A 20,191-nucleotide genomic window follows, 5' to 3' on the forward strand; every position below is an offset into this window, starting at 1 on the left:
TTACCGCCGCGTACCCTCGATAGCCTTCTCCAAACCGACGATCCTCAAGCTCTTCCCCCTTCCGAGCTTTCCGCTCATGAGACCCGCTGCGGGAATAAGCTTGTCGTCCCAGTGACGGAACAGCACCTTCATATCACGAGGAACACCTTCTAGTACAACCGTGGTGACGGGCATAAATGGACGGTCTTCTTCTGACACGGCGAGCATACCGTACGCTTGCGCAAACATGAGAGCAGTCGAAAATGCAGGCGCTTGAGTGCGGGACAAGGGGCCAACAATACTGCTACATGTTAACACACGTCCACATATATGATATCGTGTCACGGCTGACACGCAAAAACAGGAGAACTTACATGTACATCTCAAAGAAGGCATCAAGTACATAGATGTTTTCCGGCTCCAGGTCTCTCTGCGAGAAAGGCATGATCTCTTTGATCTCCGTCTTGATAGTACCCTGAGGTGACTTGGGCGTGAGTGGCGTCTGTGGCCTTTGTTCAGCAGCGTTCCAAGATGGTCTTCGTAGCAGCGGCGCGAAAAAAGAGCTGCTCACCTGGAGTGCTTGGCCCCAGCCTGCCTGTTGGCTGGTCGTTTGTTCGATCTTATAGAGACGCGCCCGATATTTGTCGCAGGTGGCCTTGTAGCGCCAATGGTCTGCCGAGCGAGGGATGACAGGACCTTTCGAAGGGACTGGTGAAGGTGGGAAGGTTTTGTTGAGAAAATCATGAGGTTCGGCTCCTTCATCGATCTCATTGTAGTCACCAGTGGGTGCCAGGTCCATGCCCATGAGGCGTGCACCAGACAGCTCCTCAGCGGAACATCCACGACCCTTCCACAGATAGACTTTACCTGCGGCGGTGGTGATCAGGTAGGGAAATGCCGAGCAGAGACTCTTGAGTGAGAAGTCGACTTCGTCAAATGCAAGGTGACCAATATGACGACGACCACATAGCATGAACTCTTTTGATCCAGGCTTCACACCACGCCTGGTGATGACAATGCCACCTAGAGCCTCGAAAAAGTTTGGGGTCTCCTGTCCTTGCCGAATGACCAACAACCGTCCTTGGCTTTGACGTGCGTGGCTCTTTGCAAATATCTGCACATCTTCTATTGTAGGCTCTGGTACACCATTGCCAGCCCATAGGTAGACGTCGGTATGTCTGGTTCCCTTGGAATCTTCGTACACATGTGTACACAAATACATTGAGTCTTGGAACAAGATGTGCTCCTCCTGCACTGGAATAGGCAAAAGCTTTCCGTCGCTTGTCACTTCGTCTATCTGCTTGCGTACAGTACGGATCTTTCCTGTGGGGCCCAAGTCAAATGGCGGCGACTTGAGAATGTCCATTGTGTCGATATGCTCTGGTAGCTGGCCTTCTGTTACTGGGTCTTCGTCAAAGAAGTCTGCAAACATGCCATCATTCTTCTTTGTGGTTGGCGACGTGACGGGAGGCTCAGAGAATGGCCTGTTTGCACTTCCCGGTGGTGATATTGGTGTGCTCTTGGGCAGCTGAGAGAGTGATTCTCGTGACCGAGATGCGACCAGTCCACCTAAGCTTCCCAGGCTGAAGCCCAGCCCCACAGGCTTTGGCTTTGGAGGTAGTGCCTTCGCTTCATTAGGAGATTGAGGGTCAGCTTGAGGAAGGCCGGGTAGAGCTTTCGAATTCACCTCAGAGCGAATTAAGCCAGCATCCTTCATTGCAGCTTGCTCATCTGCTTGTGTAGGAAGTTTAATGGGTGACTTAGCTCCCGTTGGCACAGGTGATGAAGATGCAGAGGATCTGCCCCACAAAGCGCTAGCATTCTTGACTGATGAAAATGTTGTCTTCTCAGGTGACGAATCATCCTTAGCGTGTGAGATCTCGACATTGGGGGTTGAAATTTTCTTGAGCGGTGTCGACTTGGGACTCTCTGCTGTTGACTTGGGCGGTAATGTGGGCAACGGTCGCGAAAATCGAGAATGAGGAGATGGAGAGGGAGAGGATGACGCCAACTTTGGTGACTCAACCTGTGCTGGTAATGGGGACTTTTGTGTTGGGGTGCTCTGCGACCCAGACACCCGCCTCTCCGCTTCCAGAGATGCAGGTTTCTTTGGAATGACTGGTGATGAAGGCTTGGATGAGATGATAGATTCTGGTCTAGGTGAGGCTCTGGGCGTCGTTTGAGATCCGGAGATCCTCTCTGGCTTCTTCGGGAGCTCAGGGGTTGGAGATTTTCCAAAGTTTCCAGAAGATACCCGTGGTGATTTGGCTGGTGGAACAGGCTTTTCGGTCGCTGACTGCCTGGCAGGCGTCCTCGCTACTGGTCGCTGCTCTGGTTTTCCGTTAGTCTTAGGAGGCTCAGAGCTAGAGAGGACAGGCTCGGAATTCACCAAAGGCAGAGCAGCAGTAGCAGCAGCAGTAGGCACTTCCTCTTGAGCCTGTTCCGACTCAACAGCCGCCTTTTTCGAGGCCGGTGCCCTTCGCTTAGGTCCACGGGCGCGACCTTTGGTCATATGTTGCAGTTCTGGTGCAGGTCCGGTGTTTCTCTCTTGCGCCGGCCTGGCAGTTGACCCATCTACCTCAGCACTTGATGTAGATTTGTCAGTCGCTTGAGAAGGTGGGCCTCGAGCGAGCATACCGGCTAACGCAGGGTTGAAACGATTCGCAAGCTTGCCAGACATGGCTGGTTCTTTCTTGGCAAACAAAGGCGCAGGTTGCGCAGACTGCGCAGACTGAGCAGACTTGTTATCTGGCATAGGCCGAACAACTCCAAGACTCTTCCTTCTGGCGAGAGCTTCCGGCATGGGCTCCTTCTCTTTAGGTGGTGCCGGAGCTCTGGCTTCACTATCTCTGCGTTGCAATCCTTTCTGCTTTGCGATAGCCTCCGGGACAGGAGCAGAAGGTCTTGAGCTCTCTGACTTCTTCAGCACAGAGCCCTCTTCTTGAGCTTTATCAAAAATGGTTGATTTCCTCTTGATGAGGCTCTCCCTGAATTCATCTTTTCGGACCGAAGGCTTAGGGCCCCCGGTTATGTTCAAAGCTCCTTTGCCTCTTGTAATGTTTTCTTTGAGGATATCGGGGGCAACGTAATTCTTTGTCTCTGCTTTTCTTAACCTACCAAAGACATTTTGGAATTCGTTGACTTCGTCCTTCTTCGAGCTATCAGATGCAGGCTGACGTGACTTGAGCCCCGCACGGAAATCCGTCTTTGGCGTCGTATCTGTTTTTGCAGGTGAAACACTGCGGCCAGTATCTGCGGCGAATCTTGAAGCTACGGGCTTGGTGTCCACTGAAGCGGGTTCTTCGGTCGCTGATGGTATAACAGGTGTAGGGGCATCGTCGAGATTCTTTTCCGGGACGTCTTTTACGTCTTTTGAGTCTTTTGAGTCTGTGGGCTCTTCCAGAGGTTGTGCTTCTCCTGAAGGTTTGGACTCTTCTTTTTTGGCGAAAAGAGGCTTCGGTACTGCTGCTGACGCAGGGCTTGGAGATTGTTCTTTGAGTGTTTCCATTTTACTGGACACACCTGAATCCTCTTTCTTGGGAGACTCGGACCGACGCAGACCAACGGGCTTAAGTTGTACTATGTCCTTGATTGGTGATGTCCGACCAGAACCGGAAGATTCACCGAAAGAACTGCCTCTGCCCAGGTCAACACTACTACGCTGTTGTTTAATGCGGTTGATCTCAGCCATCCACGCAGGCTGGGCGGGAGGGGCTTGCTTTGGCTTTGGAGATTCTGGTCTACTCAGCGCACTCTCCAACCAACTTGATTTCGTGGGACTCCATCGCTTCGAAGGACTCGCAGGAGAGTTTTCGTCCTGCGAGGCATCCTTGTCGCTGAAAGTTGCGCTGAAGGTTGATGCGACTGATTTGGCTCTGCTGTGACGGGGTAATGATGGCTTGACAAACTCATCCTTGGGCGCGCTGTCCTTTTCTGTACCGGTGATGGTTGCATTGCTGCGACTCGATGTAGGGCGGGTCGGCTCTGTGGAGTTGTCCCTTGACAAAACTGGCCGGTCAATGTTTGAGAGTGAGCCATAGACACTTCCGCGATTGCTCAAGGTAGAATTTTGCCTGCTCAAGCCGGGGGGCGTTTGCGTGCTCCAACGCTTGCTCACGCTGTCACTACGTTTGAGCATGGCACTCTGCACAAAGCCACCCATGCCCTTTGTTGGTGATGTCGAGCGCTCACGCTCTGGCGAAATTCTCCCTTGGGTAGGTGACATGGCGAGCGCGCGAGCTGCACGCTCAGTGTCTCCACCATCAACTGAAGAGCCCTGCTCAGAGGGTGGAGCAAACTTTTGCGAATCCAACACAGGCAGGGGCGTTTTGCCTTTTACTACCGAATCCGAATCGCCGCCCGAAATCGATGTGCTGGTGGAAAAACGATTACTCATTACAGTGCTGCCGCGGACGGAACCACCTCGTGAGCCTGGTGAGCTCGAGCGCGCGCTCTCTGCCGGCGGGCTGCCAATGTCTTGCTCCACGGTCGAGTCGCGCGACATGCCCGCCAACTGCCTCCGACCCGACACCGACCCGGTTTCTGAAGCAGTATCATCTTGGTTCTTCCTGAAGGCTGCAGATCCCCTTCCAATATCGGCCGTCTGACGAAAGAAAGCGGGATCCTTTGCGCCTAGTGAGGCTGCAATGGAGCTTCTTGACATGCTGGGCTCGGGCTCGGACTCGGAGGGTTCGGGGGTATTGCCAGAAGACGGACGCTCGGGGGATCGCGATGCCACTGAGAGCGGGCGCCGTATACTCCCCGATTGTGGGCGCTGCTTCCACGACAAGGTGCCTGACCTTCCCAGAGCGGCAGCGTTGGTGGCGGGCTTCTTGGGCTCCATGTCTTCGAGGGTCATTGTTGTCGATGTTGACGTGGGCCGCGGGGGCGGGGAGCTGGTGAGCTGGTGCAGCGAATCATCGCGGGCGGTATCGCGTGCTGGCGGGCTCATGGTAGGAGTGGGTGTCGTGGCAGCCTTCTCCTGTATGGCCTGGGGAGTGCCAACGACGGAACGGGGCGACTGGGGAGTGTATGGCTTGTCGGGGGAAATTGAGCGGGCTCGTTCTGTTTGACAAAGGCATCAGCAGCTGCCAACTCCGGCCGAATGCAGTCACCACGGAATAGAAAAAAACAAACCTGCTCGTCGCGCTAGTCTCTCGCTGCGGCCCTGGATGAGCTCCTCTTCCAATTTCTTGACGCGCTCGGCGTCCTCTTGATCTCGCTGGTCGCCCAAGCGCCGGATCCGCTCTACAAACTCGGATGGGTCGACGTCTTTGTCGTCCGACGACATGGTGGACTGTAGCGATCCGAGAGGTGGGTGCAAGGGTTGAGGCTGCTCGGCAGTGGGTGGGATCCCAGACGTACGAAGACGGACCTGAGACTAGTAGAACGGTCGTTAAATTACTTTGACTCGGCTACCTCATGCTTGGCTGAGATGGCGGATGCGCAGGGCTGACAGGAGGGAAAGAGAAGGAGAGTGGGGGGGCGGAGGCCAGGCCGCACCGTCGTCAAACGAACCAAGGCAAAAGAAAGCGACAGATGCAGGTTCTCGAGACGACCTTGGAGCGTGTTTGTTTATTATGCTACGTACATATCAACGTCGAGGCTGCGTCGCCCGCTCCACCGTGCAGCGGTTGGACCTTGTCCAGACCAATACCGCTGCACTAAATACCCGCATCTACCCTTGGGGCTGCGCTGCGCTGCGCTGAGCTGCGCTGCCCCCTTGCCCGTCCGAGTCCGATGCCGCATCCAGTCTGTGCCTTCTGTGCCTGACGCGTAATACGACCCTCGCTCCAACCCACGATGCCTCAATACAGGAACAGGCGGGCTTTGGCGTCCTGGACCACCCACTCCAGCCCCTCGCGCAGGTTCATTCCTGTCATGGCACTACACGCCATGATGTGCCACTTGTGTGTCTTGATGGCATCCAGCTGCAGACCCTGTGCGCAGTTAGTACCATTGGCCTGCCAACTACACTCAACAGTTTCCTCAGCCCCAAGCCCAACGCACCTCGCGTATCTCGTCCTCGCTCATGGACCCGGCGACGTCGCTTTTGTTCTTGAAGACTAGCAGACTGGCTCCGGAGAGGCGCTTCTTTGGTCAGACGGTGTCTTGCCGTGCCATATGTATTTGGACTAGACGAACCTCCTCAAGCAGTAGCCCTGCCAGTTCTTGCCTGCAGTCGTCTATCCGCTCACTGTCCGTCGCGTCGACTACCCATATGAGCGTGTCCGTCTTTTCAAAGTAGTTCTTCCAGTATGTCCGCAGCGTCTTTTGTCCGCCGACGTCCCCTGTTCTGTCAGCATGCACTCGTGTCCGAGCAGGCAGGTCAAAGTACATATGTTTAATTTGTAACTACTTCATTAGCCCGGACTCGTGCACTCGGCTCGCCCTACGTACCCATCGTACTCGATTGTTTTGATGATAAAACCGAGCGTCGGGCTGACGCTATTGACATCCTCATTCATGATCTTCTTCACAATGGTCGTCTTTCCCGCATTGTCCAGACCCCTAGTGCTGTCAGTCCTTGCCACAACAATTCTTTTGCAAACACGCACAGCATCAGGATGCGCATCTCCTTGTCCTTTAAACGAGCTTTTCGTAATATCGAAAGCATCTTGCGCTGCTCAAAATCTGAGAAAATGGTCCTACTAGGCAGAAGCAAGACAGTGACAATGGGCTTCCTAGAGCCATCTTGGAGCTAAGCCGTTTGCGGACGCCTGCATTCAACGCCAACTCGCTACGCTGCTTCAGAGCCAACGTCTTTCCTTGTAAGATGATCGACACTGCGTTGATGACTCGAACCAGTTAGGAAGTGTATTTCCTCCTTTACTTTATCGAGACATCATGGCAAGTGTTCTGATCGCGTAACCTATTCACATTGGCGATAGCTGTGTTGCTCCCCTGTATGCTCTTTCCTACAGACAAAACGACTGCCTAGCATGTGAAGACTCATTGGACATGAGCACCTCACCAATATATACGCACATTCTATGGTGACAAGGTGAATTCAAGTGAAGTGAAGTGAACAAGCATTCACCGTATGCTTTAGGCAGTTCTGTCCAAGTATATAGAAGGCTGCATCATCCACCATTCCATCTCTCCACCTTCTGCTTTTCGTTAATGCCTCTTGCTTTACTTGGAAATCTCCCGATACCCGTTCCTTCTACACACTCGAAGAAGGTTGGCATCAGGAACACAGCCGTGGAGGACTCCCATCTTTGCACTTCACTATCGCAGCCACCGGAGCTTGAACCGACCAGATTGGAATCTTTCGATACCCAAACCAATATGTCGAAGCAACAGAAAAATGGTTATATCACTTGGCAGCAACTGGCAGACTTTGTGCAGGCCCCAGTAAGTGAAGCCAGCCTTGTGACCGCATCATGTCTCACTGTCCTTTTACACTCACACGCCAACCGCGGTGAGAGCCACAATAGACCTTTCTAGCACCCTCACCATTCCCCGCTCTCAACAACACCTCATCATAGTTTTCTATTACTCACTACCTACCCCACCCTCCCCCACTCCAAATTATCCAGCCCTTGTATGCTAACAGCCGAAACGACGACACCGGGGCCACACAAACATCACTTCCGTCGACCTGCTAAGAAGCCACCGCATCACGAAAGTGATAAGAAAGCGGATGAAATAGCAAAAAATACCCAAACCAGCGCGCTAGTACAGCAAACTGAGTCACCATCCCAGCCTGAACATTCCCGACCCAAACAACGTGCGCAGCCAACTACCTCACCATCCCCTCACCACTCCAGTCCACCTGCACTCGCCCAAGCTTCATTGCTCAATCAAGAAGAGACTAAAAACGCACTCAACCCCCCGGGCTCGCGGCAGAAGAAACGTTCTCACAACAAGAAGAGAGGAAAAAAAGAGGCCAACATGACTACGCTACGAAAAGAAGCCTATATTCCTCCACACCTGCGCAGCTGTCCCCCTTCCAACAAGGTCTCAATTCCGCCACACCTGCGCAACCGTCCCTCTGCCAACAAAGCGACGATAAATCCAGAGCGCAACAATGTTGCTACCAATGGCTCGCCTTCTTCCTCGAACAAGTCCAAATCCACAGTTGCGACTAAGCCTGGGTCAGTTCAGTAAGTTCTTCATGACATTGCAGGTTCAGACTGCTATTTTTGTACCTCCGTCCCTCTGACATGACCCAAGGAACCGAAACAACATGCGCGAGATAACCTCACCTTCACCAGCAACCACACCGCATGAGCCTGTAGAGCTTGAAACTAAAGACATGGTTAACCCCGAAAACATCTGGGGTGGCTGGAACGAACCTGAAAATCAAGACATCGCTACGCCCGAAAATGTCTGGGGCGGCTGGAATGAAGATAAAACCAAGCATCCGCATGCTTATCAGAAAACTGCTAACCTGCGTTCGAATCGTGGCCCCCAGCCGTACAAGAGGAAGCCTTGGCCAAAACAAAGGGACATGAAGTATGTTCCTGGCAACAGCGATAGCGGTGGTGGTGTCAACTGCTGGTCTGACAGCAACGGAGACCCCAACTACGATGTCAAGAAATTGCTAGACTGGAACGGCGATTGGCTACCTGCTCCCGAATCATGGTCCGCTCGGAGAGGACACGAAGACCGTCATCTTGGTGCGCATGTAGAGCAATGGATGAATGGGCACTCACAGGAGTGCACCAAATCCGTGTACTACCCACTCAGTACTTTCAGTCCTGAAGATGGACCCTGTAAGGAACTGGCACCTCATTACTGGCTCGAGGCGAAAGTTGAGGGTGGCAACTTGAGAGAATCTTGGAAGACAATCTCCACCTCGGACCCAAAGCCACTAGATGATATGGACCTTGCTGGTTATGCACCTTGGTGGGAGATGTACGAGGACGTGTTCTATTCCGAGGTGATCCACGAGGACGGTCAGGATGAACTGCATTTCAAGCATAGGAGCTGTTACTTGAACGGTCTACCAGCGCCAGAGGCAAGGATCGACCCTACTGATGCAGATCATCCTACCACTCCTCTGATGCTGGCTTCAGCTGCAGAAAAGCTTGAAGACCTACAAAAACGTAGGGAAGCTAAGGAACGTCGCCTGTTGGCCAAACGTAATCGTCCAGTCCCGAATTCGACGTTTCCAATGGAGGCCATGGAAGATCGTCGCCTGCGCCCTAAGGCCAACATGTACATTCGTCCTGTCCAGCCAGCAGACGTTGTTGGCATTGGAGTAAGTCTGAACTCGAATTGTCCCTAATGGGTTTGGCAAAGATATATAGACAATGGTGTAAAGTTTTCAAACTAACAATATTGGCAGGCGATTTACAACTACTATGTTGAGCACACCATCTACGCAACCGAGTTTGACGGACGCACTGAAGATCAAATTCGTCAGCGAATCAACACTGTCACCAGTGCAGGCCTTCCGTACTTGGTCGCAGTGTCAAAGAGCAACCAGTCCAAGGATAATCCCGGCTATGTCACGGAAAAGATTCTAGGCTTCATCAGCTTGGATGACTACTGCAGCCAGGCATCCTCATTCCGCTACACTTTTGAGATGGAGCTGTTCGTCCACCCAGGCTATACGAGCAAAGGTATTGGCAAGTGTCTCATGGATCGTCTTCTAGAGATGGCGGACACAAGCTACCGCCCTCGCGGCGGGTATCAGTACGTCAACAACTTCGAGTACCTCAAGACCGGGCCATCAAGGGTTATCAAAACGATCCTACTCAACGTCCCTCACGAGAATGGGGAGCATGCAGAGACCGGATGGCAGGGCCAGTTTCTCCACGCCTGCAAGTTCCATCGTGTTGGTCGGCTCCCCAAAGTGGGATATAAGAACAGTACCGTTATAGATGTTGCCATCTATGCGCACCACACCAGTGAAGAGATCAATGCAGGTGCCCGTCCTACTGTAGCAGGATAACCCGGCTTGACATGTTGCTTGACGAAAGGTGAGTTATTCGAGTGGATGCTAGAATGTGACTGACCAAGCATTCAGATCATGTAACGGTTCTTATTCCACTGCCCTCGTATCTCATGAGACAAAAGCAGTTGCACAAATGGGATTGTGTCATCCTACACCTTCTATCACCTGCTTTACTGGCTTAGCGACAGTGGGTTACGAGATTGATTCTTTGCTTTTGCGTCTATCAGCCATACACATGAAGGATTCCAAGGCCAGTGGCTGTCAGAGATCCTTGTCCTTTGATATCCATGTTGCTTTTGAAGGAATCACGTATGACGGAGGATGAGAGTCGTCAGTGGTATCAGATTGACCAAAAGTTGAACTTTTCGGGGCTGCAAATGCACACTTTCTCAGACACTGCACAGTAGATTTCTCCTATTCCCAAAATAAACCATCGATAGTGTGAAGAACGCTCCGATGATTCTGTATGACGACTGTAATTGTGTCGATCCCCCTGTCGCGTCCCGTACCCCGCTAATCCTGTAACGCGTCGACGCTCCCACACTCATGAAGCCACCAGTGACGTCACAGCCCGCCCCAAAGCTTGATCTGCGCAGTAACACATAACCACGCCGTGGACCAGTTGAACTCGAGCTGAACAGACATCAATTCATCAGATCTACATGTGAGTGTGCCTTATTAAATATCCCTATCTTCCCAACTCATACTAACCACAAACCGGACATTTCCAGATCTACATCTGATAAACCAACCCTTAGAAAACCATTCAACGTCGATAGCGTTTTTGAAAGGAATCGCGTAATACATCACTTCCAGCCAGGATAAAAGTAACGAAAAAAAGGGGGACCTCAAAAACCTCAGTCCAGCCAAACAAGAAACCAAAATGGCGCAAGACAAGAAGGAAGAACAACCCCAGCAAGACCACATCCCCACCTCACCTCAAAACGAAGAGGAGGAACAAAGCAAAGGCACTGGCGGCCTCTTGAGCGCAATCGGAGATCCAGTCGGTACGTCTTTATCTCCTTTTCTCTCTCACCCTTCGCTTAATCTCCGTCCCTCCCGAACCAACCTATCACCCATCATCACAACCCCCCAACCTAACCATCCTCAAAAGGCAACGTCCTCAACACGGCCCTCCGCCCCGTCGGCGCGCCACTCGAAAAATTCGTGACGGGCCCTCTCGGCGAAGGTCTCGGCGGCACCACACGCGGAGCTCTCGGCCCACTGATGGGCAACGAAGAAGAGCGTTCTGAACTGCTAGGCGGCAAAAATGTAGATAGTTACAGTAAGCCTGAGAAGATTGCGGGAAAGGAGCAGACGGGGGATAATCCGTTGGGGTTGGATCAGACGGGGAGGTGGGGATTTGAGGATGAGGGTAAGAAATAGAAGAGTTTAGTTTGATATCAAAAGGGGGTATATGATTTTGTTATTGGAGAAAGGAAAGGGAAGGAAATCAAAACATTTCACTCATACCACTATCTCCCAATACGCCTTCTTCAAAGTACTCGTGCTCGTGCTCGTGCTCCACATCTCCTCCATCTTCCTGTGCATGTCGCCGCGATCTAAATGTATCATCTAGCTCCTGCACCGTACCCGTGCTATCTCCGAATCCCTCTTCCTGCATGCTATCCCTCGTACCCGGTACCGGGGTGCGACCAGTAAGTATATCATACAAACTATCATCGGACCCCTCTTCTTCTACTTCTCCCTCCTCTTCTTCTACTTCTCCCTCCTCTTCATCCTCAGGTTCAAACTGCAGAATCTGGTCTTTGCCCTCAGGCCACACGACAACGGAAGCTTGAGTGTGCGCGAGTGCGAAACAAGGCTTCTTATTACTATTTGCAGGACCGCAGAGCCAGGATAGCGTCCAGCGGGCGGGAGTCGCGACTGCGGGTTTAGCAATGTGAGGAACTAAAGAGAGGATGGATGGCGGATGTTGGGTAGTCGCTGAAGAATTTGCCGAGGAAGCAGATGCCGCGTGGGAGCGCTGCGAGGCAGTGTACAAGTACACGACTGGGTCGTCGTGCGTGGTTTGGACAAGAAGACGATTGGGGTCGTACGGGTGCCAGAGGAGCGCTTTCACAGGCGCGTACATGATGAGGATTGAGCGGGGGCGGAGACTGCGCAAGTCCCAGATCCAGACTGTGCAGGGTGTGCTGTCGTCTCTACTTGCACACATTGTGCCTTCGGAGTTGAAGCTGAGCATGCCAATGCCTTGCTTTAGGAGCGCGTTTTCATTCTTTTCTAAAGCGGCTTTGGGAGGCGTGGCGGGCTGTGGTGTGAGTGTGAAACTGCGGGTGCCCACGTTATCGACTTGCTCTGTATATACGGGTGCGCTGGGTACGTCGATGACAGGTGTGTGGTCGAGGAAAAGGATGGGTGCGAATGTGCGTGTAGAAAGTATGCGAACACGCCGGTCCCAGCCGCCAACTGCAAGTCGTTCATGTCCAGGGACCCATTCTAGGCTCTTGATGCCCAGGCCTTCTACATCCCATTCGCTGACGTCCTCGGATGCTTCGCGGATTATTGTGCGATACAAGTGCCCGTCGGCTGTGTATATGCAAAGCTTGTAGCCTGCAGACGCAGCGTCCCAGATGGCCAGCCAACGTCCGTCGCGACTCCATCTCAGACCCGCGGCATCCGTAGTAGGGAGTTCGACTCGATTGAGAACCTTGTACGTCTGCGGTGCAAGTAGTAATAAGATATCGGTCCCTGATGCACGACACAATAATGCCAGAACACGCCCTTGTCCCCTTCCACTCCTCAATCCAGTATCGTCAGCAGGTCGGTAGCCCCAGCCCTTGCCATCTTTACCAGGAAACTTCGGATCGCGTATCTCCACTACCCGTCCCGTCTTCAAGCACCATATCTTAACACAGGCGGTAAAATCGGTCCAGACAAGTACCTCGTCCTCTGTTCCTCCAAACTCTACGTGGACATTCTTGCCCATGCCACCGGAGCCATTGCTAATTACAGCATTCCATTTCTCGTCGCGGAGGTCGTAAACGCGCGTTGTGTCATCATCAGATATGAGGACGCGATTCGAGCAGAGGCGTGGTGTCCGTGATGAGCGTCGGGGAGGTGTGGTGGTGGGCGAAGATGTATGTGTCGATGAGGTCAACGGCGGGATGACCGCGGGTGACCAGGTAATCTTTGACGAGCGCAAATCATGGCTGGATGGGAGGGCGACATTACGGACCACCTCAAAGGTGTTGAGGCATCGTATTTGCAAACGTGCGCCATTGACACATGCAGTATGTGTCGCGGTCGGCGAGGGAACAGACAATGTGGTGGCTGGTGCGGATCAGTAACTGCTGTGTAGAATACTGTATTTATCGGGCACACATTTAATTTGCTGGGATATCTCCATATTCTCCATTGCGCTGGACATGGGCGGTCCTCTCAAGTGGCTTTGTCATAGTGGTGTTTGTGCCCGGTAAACAAAAGGGAGCGACGGATGTTCAGCCAATGAACGTTCGAATTGGCCGCAACTAGCGTGAACGCTACGCTGTCCGCCTGGCTCACAGGCTTGCTTGCTACGGCAATCGTTCATACGTACAGAACTTGTAGTTGAAACAGACCATCTGATTCGACAATGCATTCAGAGCCATTGTAATCCGAGTCAAAGATACTGTGTTTTGCAGTTCCAAAGACTTGATCTCTACTACACCCAAACGCACCAACAGCGGGGGGTGTTTGTATGCACATCAAAGTACAGCAAAAAAAGGTATATGGACAGGCATGAAACATACTGAATATAGCCTTCAGGAGAGAGCATATCCAATCTGAAAGCACGGCCGTGCAAAAGAAAATGTATATGGAGAAATGGTGAAGAAAATGCCCAAACGCTTGCTTGCCAAATCACTGAATTCGATACATACATCAACCGTCATCTTCATCGTAAACACCTCTAAAAAGTTCATGTGCTGTACACAGGGGCCTTGGTCAAAACTGTCTTGCCACGAATCTGCACTGCAAGTCCGACAGCCAAGCGTACACGGGGTGGTGTAGACTCGTCTTTCGTACCAGTGGAGCTGCCTGGTGCGTTCTGTGTCAGACTCTGCTGACTACCTCCTTGACCAAGAGAAGATTCTCGCTTGCCGAGGGAAGCAGGAGTGACTCCTGCCTTCTTGGACGTGGCGAAACCAAACATGCTGCGTTTCTTGTCCTCTTTGGACGTCTGACCAACCTGCGGTTGAATTTGATCTTGCTCTGCGACGGAGATGCCATCTTCTGGCTTCGATGCCATGCTTCTGATAGAAATTCTGTCAGCATCATCCAGCTCGACTATGGGAGCTGTTAAGGCGGGTATGCCGGATTCCAGCTTCATCAAGTCGTTCACGATGCTGTGGCCTGGCGGGAAGTACTCAATTTGCACTTCTCGGCTTTCTAATGGCAAATGTTGGGCAATACTGATAGCAAGCTCAATGATCATTGGAACACCTCCATTTAGGTCCGGAGGTGCGGGATCATTCAGGTGAATCTGAATAGATGCGATCAATTTCTCATTGAGTGTTTCAGTCAATTTCTCTCGATACGTAGTCGCCTGAGGAGCTTTCAGAGTATCCGCAAGGCCTTCTATTGTGGCAAGCCGCCAGTTGACGATCTTCGCAGCAAGCGACTCTTCATCTTCTGCACTATGGCAAGGGGGCGAGAACTTCCGGATGTTCGACACAATCGACTGCAATTGTGTGGAAAAAGCTGGCTCGAGATCCGGATGAAAGTATTTATCGAATATGTTCTCCACTAGCCATTGAGAGATGAATGCACGGCCGACTGCAGTCATTTCCTGCTTACCAGTTTCCACAGCTGTCTTGTTGACTACTGGGTGCAGCCACTGTGGTATTGACTTCCAGTCCTTGCGAATGGAAAAGGACAGTTGTGCTATTAGCCCGTCTAAGCGGTTGAAGCGGGTAGAATATTCACTGTCGTCCCATGATGTGCGCGAAACAGATAAACGCTGGTTTGCAAGAGTGTTCTGCAGTTGGTGGACTTGGGTTTGTTGTTCGAAAAAGTATCTTTTGACCTTTTGGTATTTTTCACCTGCAGCCTGTCAAACGCAATGATCTCTCTGTTGGAATATCGTACTTACGTAGAACATCATGATCCTTTATTATCTTTTCAATCTCCTCGTCGGTCATTTCGGACGCAGATGCGCGGGGTGGAGGTGTCGCCCGCCCCATTTCTGAGCCTTGTTGACCTTGCTTGTCAGCTCGATATGGTTGACCTTGGGAGGCTGTAGGTACGACGGTAGCGTCGAACGTTGCGAGGCCTGGAGACACAGGCGGCTGACCGAAAGTCTGGCCTTGACCGGACGGGGGCTGGAGCTGAGATGACTCTTGCGACGGTGCTCCTGGTTGTGACTGGCTACTCTCGTTCACTTTCCTCACAGTGGTTCTGCTATTGCCCTGAGCACTTGGTGTCATACCCTCCTGCCCTTGCTGATGCGATGCGCTGTTCAGTGAATGTAGCTCCGAAGATAGAGGGTGCTTTCCCTGCTGCGATTCGTTGTGTTGGTAGGGCGTGGGCTGAAGAGGTGACGGCGGGGCAAGCTGATGGGACGAGGGCGGTCGGCGTTGTTGAGACTGCTGTGGCTCGATTGACTGCTGTACAGTCTGAGGATGGTGCTGTCGTATGGCTTGTGGGTGGTGCAGTTCGGTCTGCAGTTGCGCGATCGGCAGAGCAGTCTGAGGCTGGCGCTGCTCTGGTTGGGGCTGAAGCTGAGATGCAAAGTGAGGCTGCTGCTGCGGATGATGCAGACTCTGTGGAGAATTCTCTAGCGACGATTGGTTATGCGCTGACGGAGGCTGTTGCTGTTGCTGTTGCTGGTACTGGTAATAATTCTGTTGAATGTCTTGTACTGGAGCCCCTTGCCCATGCGGCTGAGTGGTCTGGGACAAAGAGCTTGGCGCGTTTTGTGGAATGTACGACTGAAAGTTGCCCGACCCCGTTGAACCCTGAGTAGAGGGCTGGTAGCTGTGCTGTGGCTGCTTGCGGTGAACTTGCTGTTGTTGCGTTGGCTGTTGTTGTTGCTGCTGTGGACCTTGACCTTGGTGTTGCTCGGAGCCGTACTGATCTACCCCGCCTTGGGTCGAATAGCTGCCCTCTGTGCTCACCCTGCCAAGTGGGGGCCGAACGTAGGGTTCCTGATGCAACTGCGCACCAAAAGGCTGAGTGTGTTGCAAGTTTTGCTGATATTTGGAGTCTTTGGGAGGTACTTGAGGGGACTCGTCGCTTTCCTGCTGGAGAAACGGATCAAGGTTGTCCTCGTCTTGCTCTCGCGACGGGGGCAAGTGGGAAGAGGACCCCTGGTGCTGCTGCTGCTGCTGCCAATGCTGCGGGCGGCTCTCTGCCTGTGCGTGATACTCGTGCGCCCGAGGGTCGCTTTTCCGTACCGACTGTCGCCTGCTTAGGCCGTTCTTCTGAGCCTTGGGTTCCTCGTCCTTGTGTCCTCTAACGCCAGCTGCAATGCGACTGCGCAGAGACTGCTTCTTATTTTCTGGGCTGCTGTATGCAGGAGGAGGAGAATGAGGCTGGTAGGGGACGTGGTTTGGCGACTCGTGGCCTGCCTGAGATGTAGGCGGCGTGCTAGGCTGTTGCTGGCAGTTCTGCGATGGCTGGCCTAAGGAGAGATGTGCACTCAGTCTGTGAGTTGCATTTCGCAACGAGTGGTATTCGCTGTATTGGCCCTGGGAACTTCCAGAAGAGGTCGGTGGTTGTAGAGAAGGCTGCTGGCTATGGACAGACGGTTGATGGGCGTCGGAGGCCTGGTATCGCTGGGCTGCCGCGGCTTGGTCGCTGGCTTCCTTTGCAGATGGCACAGGTGATTGATCCCTTACGGCGTTATCGACAGAGTGGTGCGACCGGTTCGACTTTGTCCATGGAAAGTTAGGCATTGCAATGATGACAGCTCCAAGCTCCGCCGCGAAGTAGGTTGATGATGGCGGGGCGGAAGGTGATGCGCCCAGCTAATAATAAACCAAGCCTGAGCAACGGTTGACCTAGGCGATGATTGCACCCGAACGAGACAGCATTGCGCGCGGTTGGACAGCTGTCTTGAAAAGGATGGGATGGGCTACATAGATGCGCGTCTTCCGCCATCAGCCCCAGCCCTGCCCGCACGTGCAGGGCTGACGAGCAAATGAAACCAGATGCAGGCGCGAGTCCCAATCCCGGTGCAGCTAACTGCACAAGGAGATGCTGATATGGCGGCGGTGGCAGTGCTGACGTCCCGCGATGCTGCTTTGGTAGTCTACCACAGGCATGTTACTGTGCTACGCCTCTTAGTCGCTTTCAAAGTGTACTAGGTGAACGCTGTAGTATCATCATTTGTCATGGCGGATGCAACGCACGACAAGTACGCCAAGTGGGGGAACAGTTCACGTCTGTAGATATCTATGGGCCCAGTGGAGATTCTGCCTCGAAGAGACACCCAGCCTTGCACTCAATTTCAGCCTGCTATCTTGTTACCGAGGGTATATAGCATACACGTGCTATTTTCCCACGAGAGATGTAGTAATTCTCCTCAGGTTTGCCCATATTCATCACCACCAAATCTGATCAACCCCACAATATCTGACAGCCAAACACAATAGCACATCACCCAAACTCGACTTTCCAAAGTCCCATCTCACATATTTTAGCCTCGGCCCATGTCGGTCCTTTGACGCGCAGGATCAGCTCGACGCCCGGCTGTTCCTAACGCTGCGTAGTCAACAAAGCGGCCCTTGGTAGTATACCAGGCGTCCACGATCAGGCCGCCAGCCTGAGTCAACTCAAAAGAAACCGCTACCATCTTCTGCACAAAGTAAGCAAAAAGTATTTCGACAGCTTGACGTCGCAAGGCGGGGGGCTTGTTTGACCATACCTTACTCTTACCATTCGCTACAACATCACGTATCGCGCGCTATGTATGTAGCAAGTAAGTATGGTAAGTACGGCACCAATCGGATCTTTGCCTCGATTTTACGCCCTCCATGACATGTCTCTGGCTCATGTTTCCCCCTGCTGCTCCACAGTCAGGCCCCAGTCTACTCTATTTTCGGCCGCCGGACGTGTACTAGCTTTATTTGCGATATTCCATTTGCTAGGCATCTGCAATATTACTCCATCATCTTCTTACATAGCCTTTAGTGCTGCATTTGGTATTAGATACTTGCTCACCATACTTCGTCACTCTGACTACTAGATTCTATCTGGGCTTCACAATTGCATCGGTGGTTTTTAATGACTAAAAAAAAGGAGCTTGTGGGGTTTTCAAAAGGAGTGCATGTGTAAGTCAGAGCGGTTATGCACGCCTCCTTCAGATTGTTGCCTCGAAAAAACCAACACATGCAGCATTGCGGCGTTGGGCAAGGAACGCCGCAACAATATGACATCGCGCAGCGCTTCCTAATCAGCCTTGCGTTCTCACTACATCGTCAAGATCAAGGAAGAAAAGGTCCAGTGTCAAACATGGTATCATTTCCTTTGTAGAGAAAACATGACTTCGTAAATCAAAAGGTTGATGTACATATTACTGAGCTTCTTCAACATAACCCAACGCCTCGCCGACCTTAACTTTTTGCCCTTGTTGAATATTCCAGTGGAACCCACCTTTTCTCTCGCCACGCGTACCACTGAAGCCTTCGTCCAGACTAGGTCGGATACCCTTCGGCGCTTCAAAGACCAAGACAATCGTACTGCCCAACTGGAAGCCACCCATTTCCTCGCCGCGCTTGAGTGCGTACCCTCCCAGGACACGGCTTGCGCTCGTGTAGGAAGCTTCAGCGAATCCAGAATACGGCTCACCACGGGCAGCGGCTTCTTCCGCAGCACGGTCCGCCGCAGTGTCGGTCGTCAAACTGTTTGTGCGTAGTTCGCGGTCAAAGTTAATTTTGATGGAACCAACGTTAGTTGCACCGACTGGAGTGTAGGAAAAGAAACCCCAGCGCCATCTTCCTAGGAGAACGACACGTTCGTTCAAGGTAAAAAGACCGGGCATAGTGCGTTGTAGGTAGGGGGATACACTGTAGAGCTCGCCGGCAAAGTGACGGCGCGACTCAACGACCCATGATACAGGTGAGTGGAACCGGTGGTAGTCGCCTGGCGCAAGATATACAACGCAGTAGTAGAGAACCGTAGGTGTCTTTAATGAGGCGGGCGCCCACCATGGGCGCTGTGATTCACTCAAAGCAAGGTCGGCACGTACTTCGGCTTCCGACGATGGCTTTGAAGGAACTGACTGATCCGTCGGCATTTCAGCAGGCTTTCCATCCTTTGGCCATGGTCCGGAGAAAAGGTTTGGTAGAGTGTATGAGATGCCATTCACGTTTGCAAATTCCTCATCCGCGCGCACAGTGTCTTCTTCGTCTTGTGGTGTTTTCTCGTGCTCACTAGCGCGAACTTGGGAATTTGCCACATTTTGCTCTGGTGTACTGGGTCTTGTAGATCCTAGCAGAGCATCCAAACTATATGTCACACCCTTGACTTGCTCGACTTCGCCGTGCTCGATGGTGCCAAATTGAATGATTTTGCCGTCTGCGGGAGAGAGAACTGCGTTGGGGTTGGGGTCCAGAGGACGTACCCCGGGTTTGAGGGTGCGGTAGAAAAAGGCGGCGAGGTTGGGGTATACGTGTAGATCTGGTTCCGAGACTTCGGAGAGACTAGTAAAAGTTAGATACAGGGTCGATGATGGTTATTGGGGTGACTTGCTTGACACCGAAGATCCAAGAGTATAGCTTGAATCCAGGTACACGAAGGTAGTAGGGTATGTCGATCTCATTGAAGCGACCCCACAGTCGCGACAATGCCTTGAGAGGAAGGGTGGACATGACTTGAACGGTCCATGGTCCGCTCGGTCTTATTCTCTCGCGCTTCTTCGGACGACCTTGCTGGTCCACCACGTTGCCATCCGCATGCCTTCTCTCGGCTTCTGTATGCTTTTCTCTGCGTTGTATGCGATATAGCTGGAACGCACCCAGGAAACCAATGCCGAGTGCAATTGGTATTGGCTCCCACTTGACTTTGGTGTTCTTGAGTGCAGAATTGAGCCGCGACCTGAAAGACTCTTTCCTGTGGAAATTTTGTTCGCTATATGACGCTCGGGTCGAAGTGAATGTGCGAGAGGGGGCAGAGAGGCGCGCATGTGGGTGTGTGGGTATATTGAATCGCGGACGGATGGAAGCTCGCATGAGCTGGCGCGAACAGGGAGTCGCCATGTTTACGATGCATGCATTTGCGATTTCTACCTTTGTTTTCTCGGCCACATCAAGATGAGGGGATTCGCAATGGCAAGGCGGGAAGATGACGGCGAAGGCGTCGCGT

At 52.5% G+C, this 20,191-nt stretch overlaps 7 protein-coding genes across 7 annotated transcripts; 2 read left to right on the forward strand and 5 right to left on the reverse strand.

Moving 5' to 3' along the window:
* Positions 1 to 5,269, reverse strand: COCVIDRAFT_107722 (hypothetical protein; the record flags this gene model as incomplete). The annotated part of the gene is made up of 3 exons (XM_014697945.1): positions 1 to 280; positions 354 to 5,043; positions 5,116 to 5,269. The coding sequence occupies 3 exons, from the start codon at positions 5,267 to 5,269 to the stop codon at positions 1 to 3; spliced, it is 5,124 nt and encodes a 1,707-aa protein (XP_014553431.1).
* A 517-nt stretch (positions 5,270 to 5,786) lies between these two features.
* Positions 5,787 to 6,595, reverse strand: COCVIDRAFT_29379 (hypothetical protein; the record flags this gene model as incomplete). Its single annotated transcript, XM_014697946.1, has 6 exons — positions 5,787 to 5,918; positions 5,989 to 6,069; positions 6,124 to 6,269; positions 6,317 to 6,333; positions 6,379 to 6,489; positions 6,537 to 6,595. 6 exons carry the CDS (start codon positions 6,593 to 6,595, stop codon positions 5,787 to 5,789), a joined length of 546 nt encoding a protein of 181 aa, XP_014553432.1.
* Positions 6,596 to 7,101: 506 nt separating this feature from the next.
* COCVIDRAFT_107676 (hypothetical protein) lies at positions 7,102 to 9,883 on the forward strand (the record flags this gene model as incomplete). The annotated part of the gene is made up of 4 exons (XM_014697947.1): positions 7,102 to 7,335; positions 7,687 to 8,087; positions 8,158 to 9,187; positions 9,275 to 9,883. The coding sequence occupies 4 exons, from the start codon at positions 7,102 to 7,104 to the stop codon at positions 9,881 to 9,883; spliced, it is 2,274 nt and encodes a 757-aa protein (XP_014553433.1).
* Positions 9,884 to 10,769: 886 nt separating this feature from the next.
* On the forward strand, positions 10,770 to 11,272 carry COCVIDRAFT_29381 (hypothetical protein; the record flags this gene model as incomplete). Its single annotated transcript, XM_014697948.1, has 2 exons — positions 10,770 to 10,893; positions 11,001 to 11,272. 2 exons carry the CDS (start codon positions 10,770 to 10,772, stop codon positions 11,270 to 11,272), a joined length of 396 nt encoding a protein of 131 aa, XP_014553434.1.
* A 67-nt stretch (positions 11,273 to 11,339) lies between these two features.
* COCVIDRAFT_40566 (hypothetical protein) lies at positions 11,340 to 13,265 on the reverse strand (the record flags this gene model as incomplete). The annotated part of the gene is made up of 2 exons (XM_014697949.1): positions 11,340 to 13,180; positions 13,232 to 13,265. The coding sequence occupies 2 exons, from the start codon at positions 13,263 to 13,265 to the stop codon at positions 11,340 to 11,342; spliced, it is 1,875 nt and encodes a 624-aa protein (XP_014553435.1).
* A 540-nt stretch (positions 13,266 to 13,805) lies between these two features.
* On the reverse strand, positions 13,806 to 16,782 carry COCVIDRAFT_29383 (hypothetical protein; the record flags this gene model as incomplete). Its single annotated transcript, XM_014697950.1, has 2 exons — positions 13,806 to 14,929; positions 14,979 to 16,782. The coding sequence occupies 2 exons, from the start codon at positions 16,780 to 16,782 to the stop codon at positions 13,806 to 13,808; spliced, it is 2,928 nt and encodes a 975-aa protein (XP_014553436.1).
* A 1,619-nt stretch (positions 16,783 to 18,401) lies between these two features.
* On the reverse strand, positions 18,402 to 20,085 carry COCVIDRAFT_40568 (hypothetical protein; the record flags this gene model as incomplete). Its single annotated transcript, XM_014697951.1, has 2 exons — positions 18,402 to 19,530; positions 19,580 to 20,085. 2 exons carry the CDS (start codon positions 20,083 to 20,085, stop codon positions 18,402 to 18,404), a joined length of 1,635 nt encoding a protein of 544 aa, XP_014553437.1.
* Between the last annotated feature and the right edge of the window lie 106 nt (positions 20,086 to 20,191).

This window comes from Bipolaris victoriae (assembly GCF_000527765.1).
Source record: "Bipolaris victoriae FI3 unplaced genomic scaffold scaffold_87, whole genome shotgun sequence".
NCBI classification, from domain to species: Eukaryota; Fungi; Ascomycota; class Dothideomycetes; order Pleosporales; family Pleosporaceae; genus Bipolaris; species Bipolaris victoriae.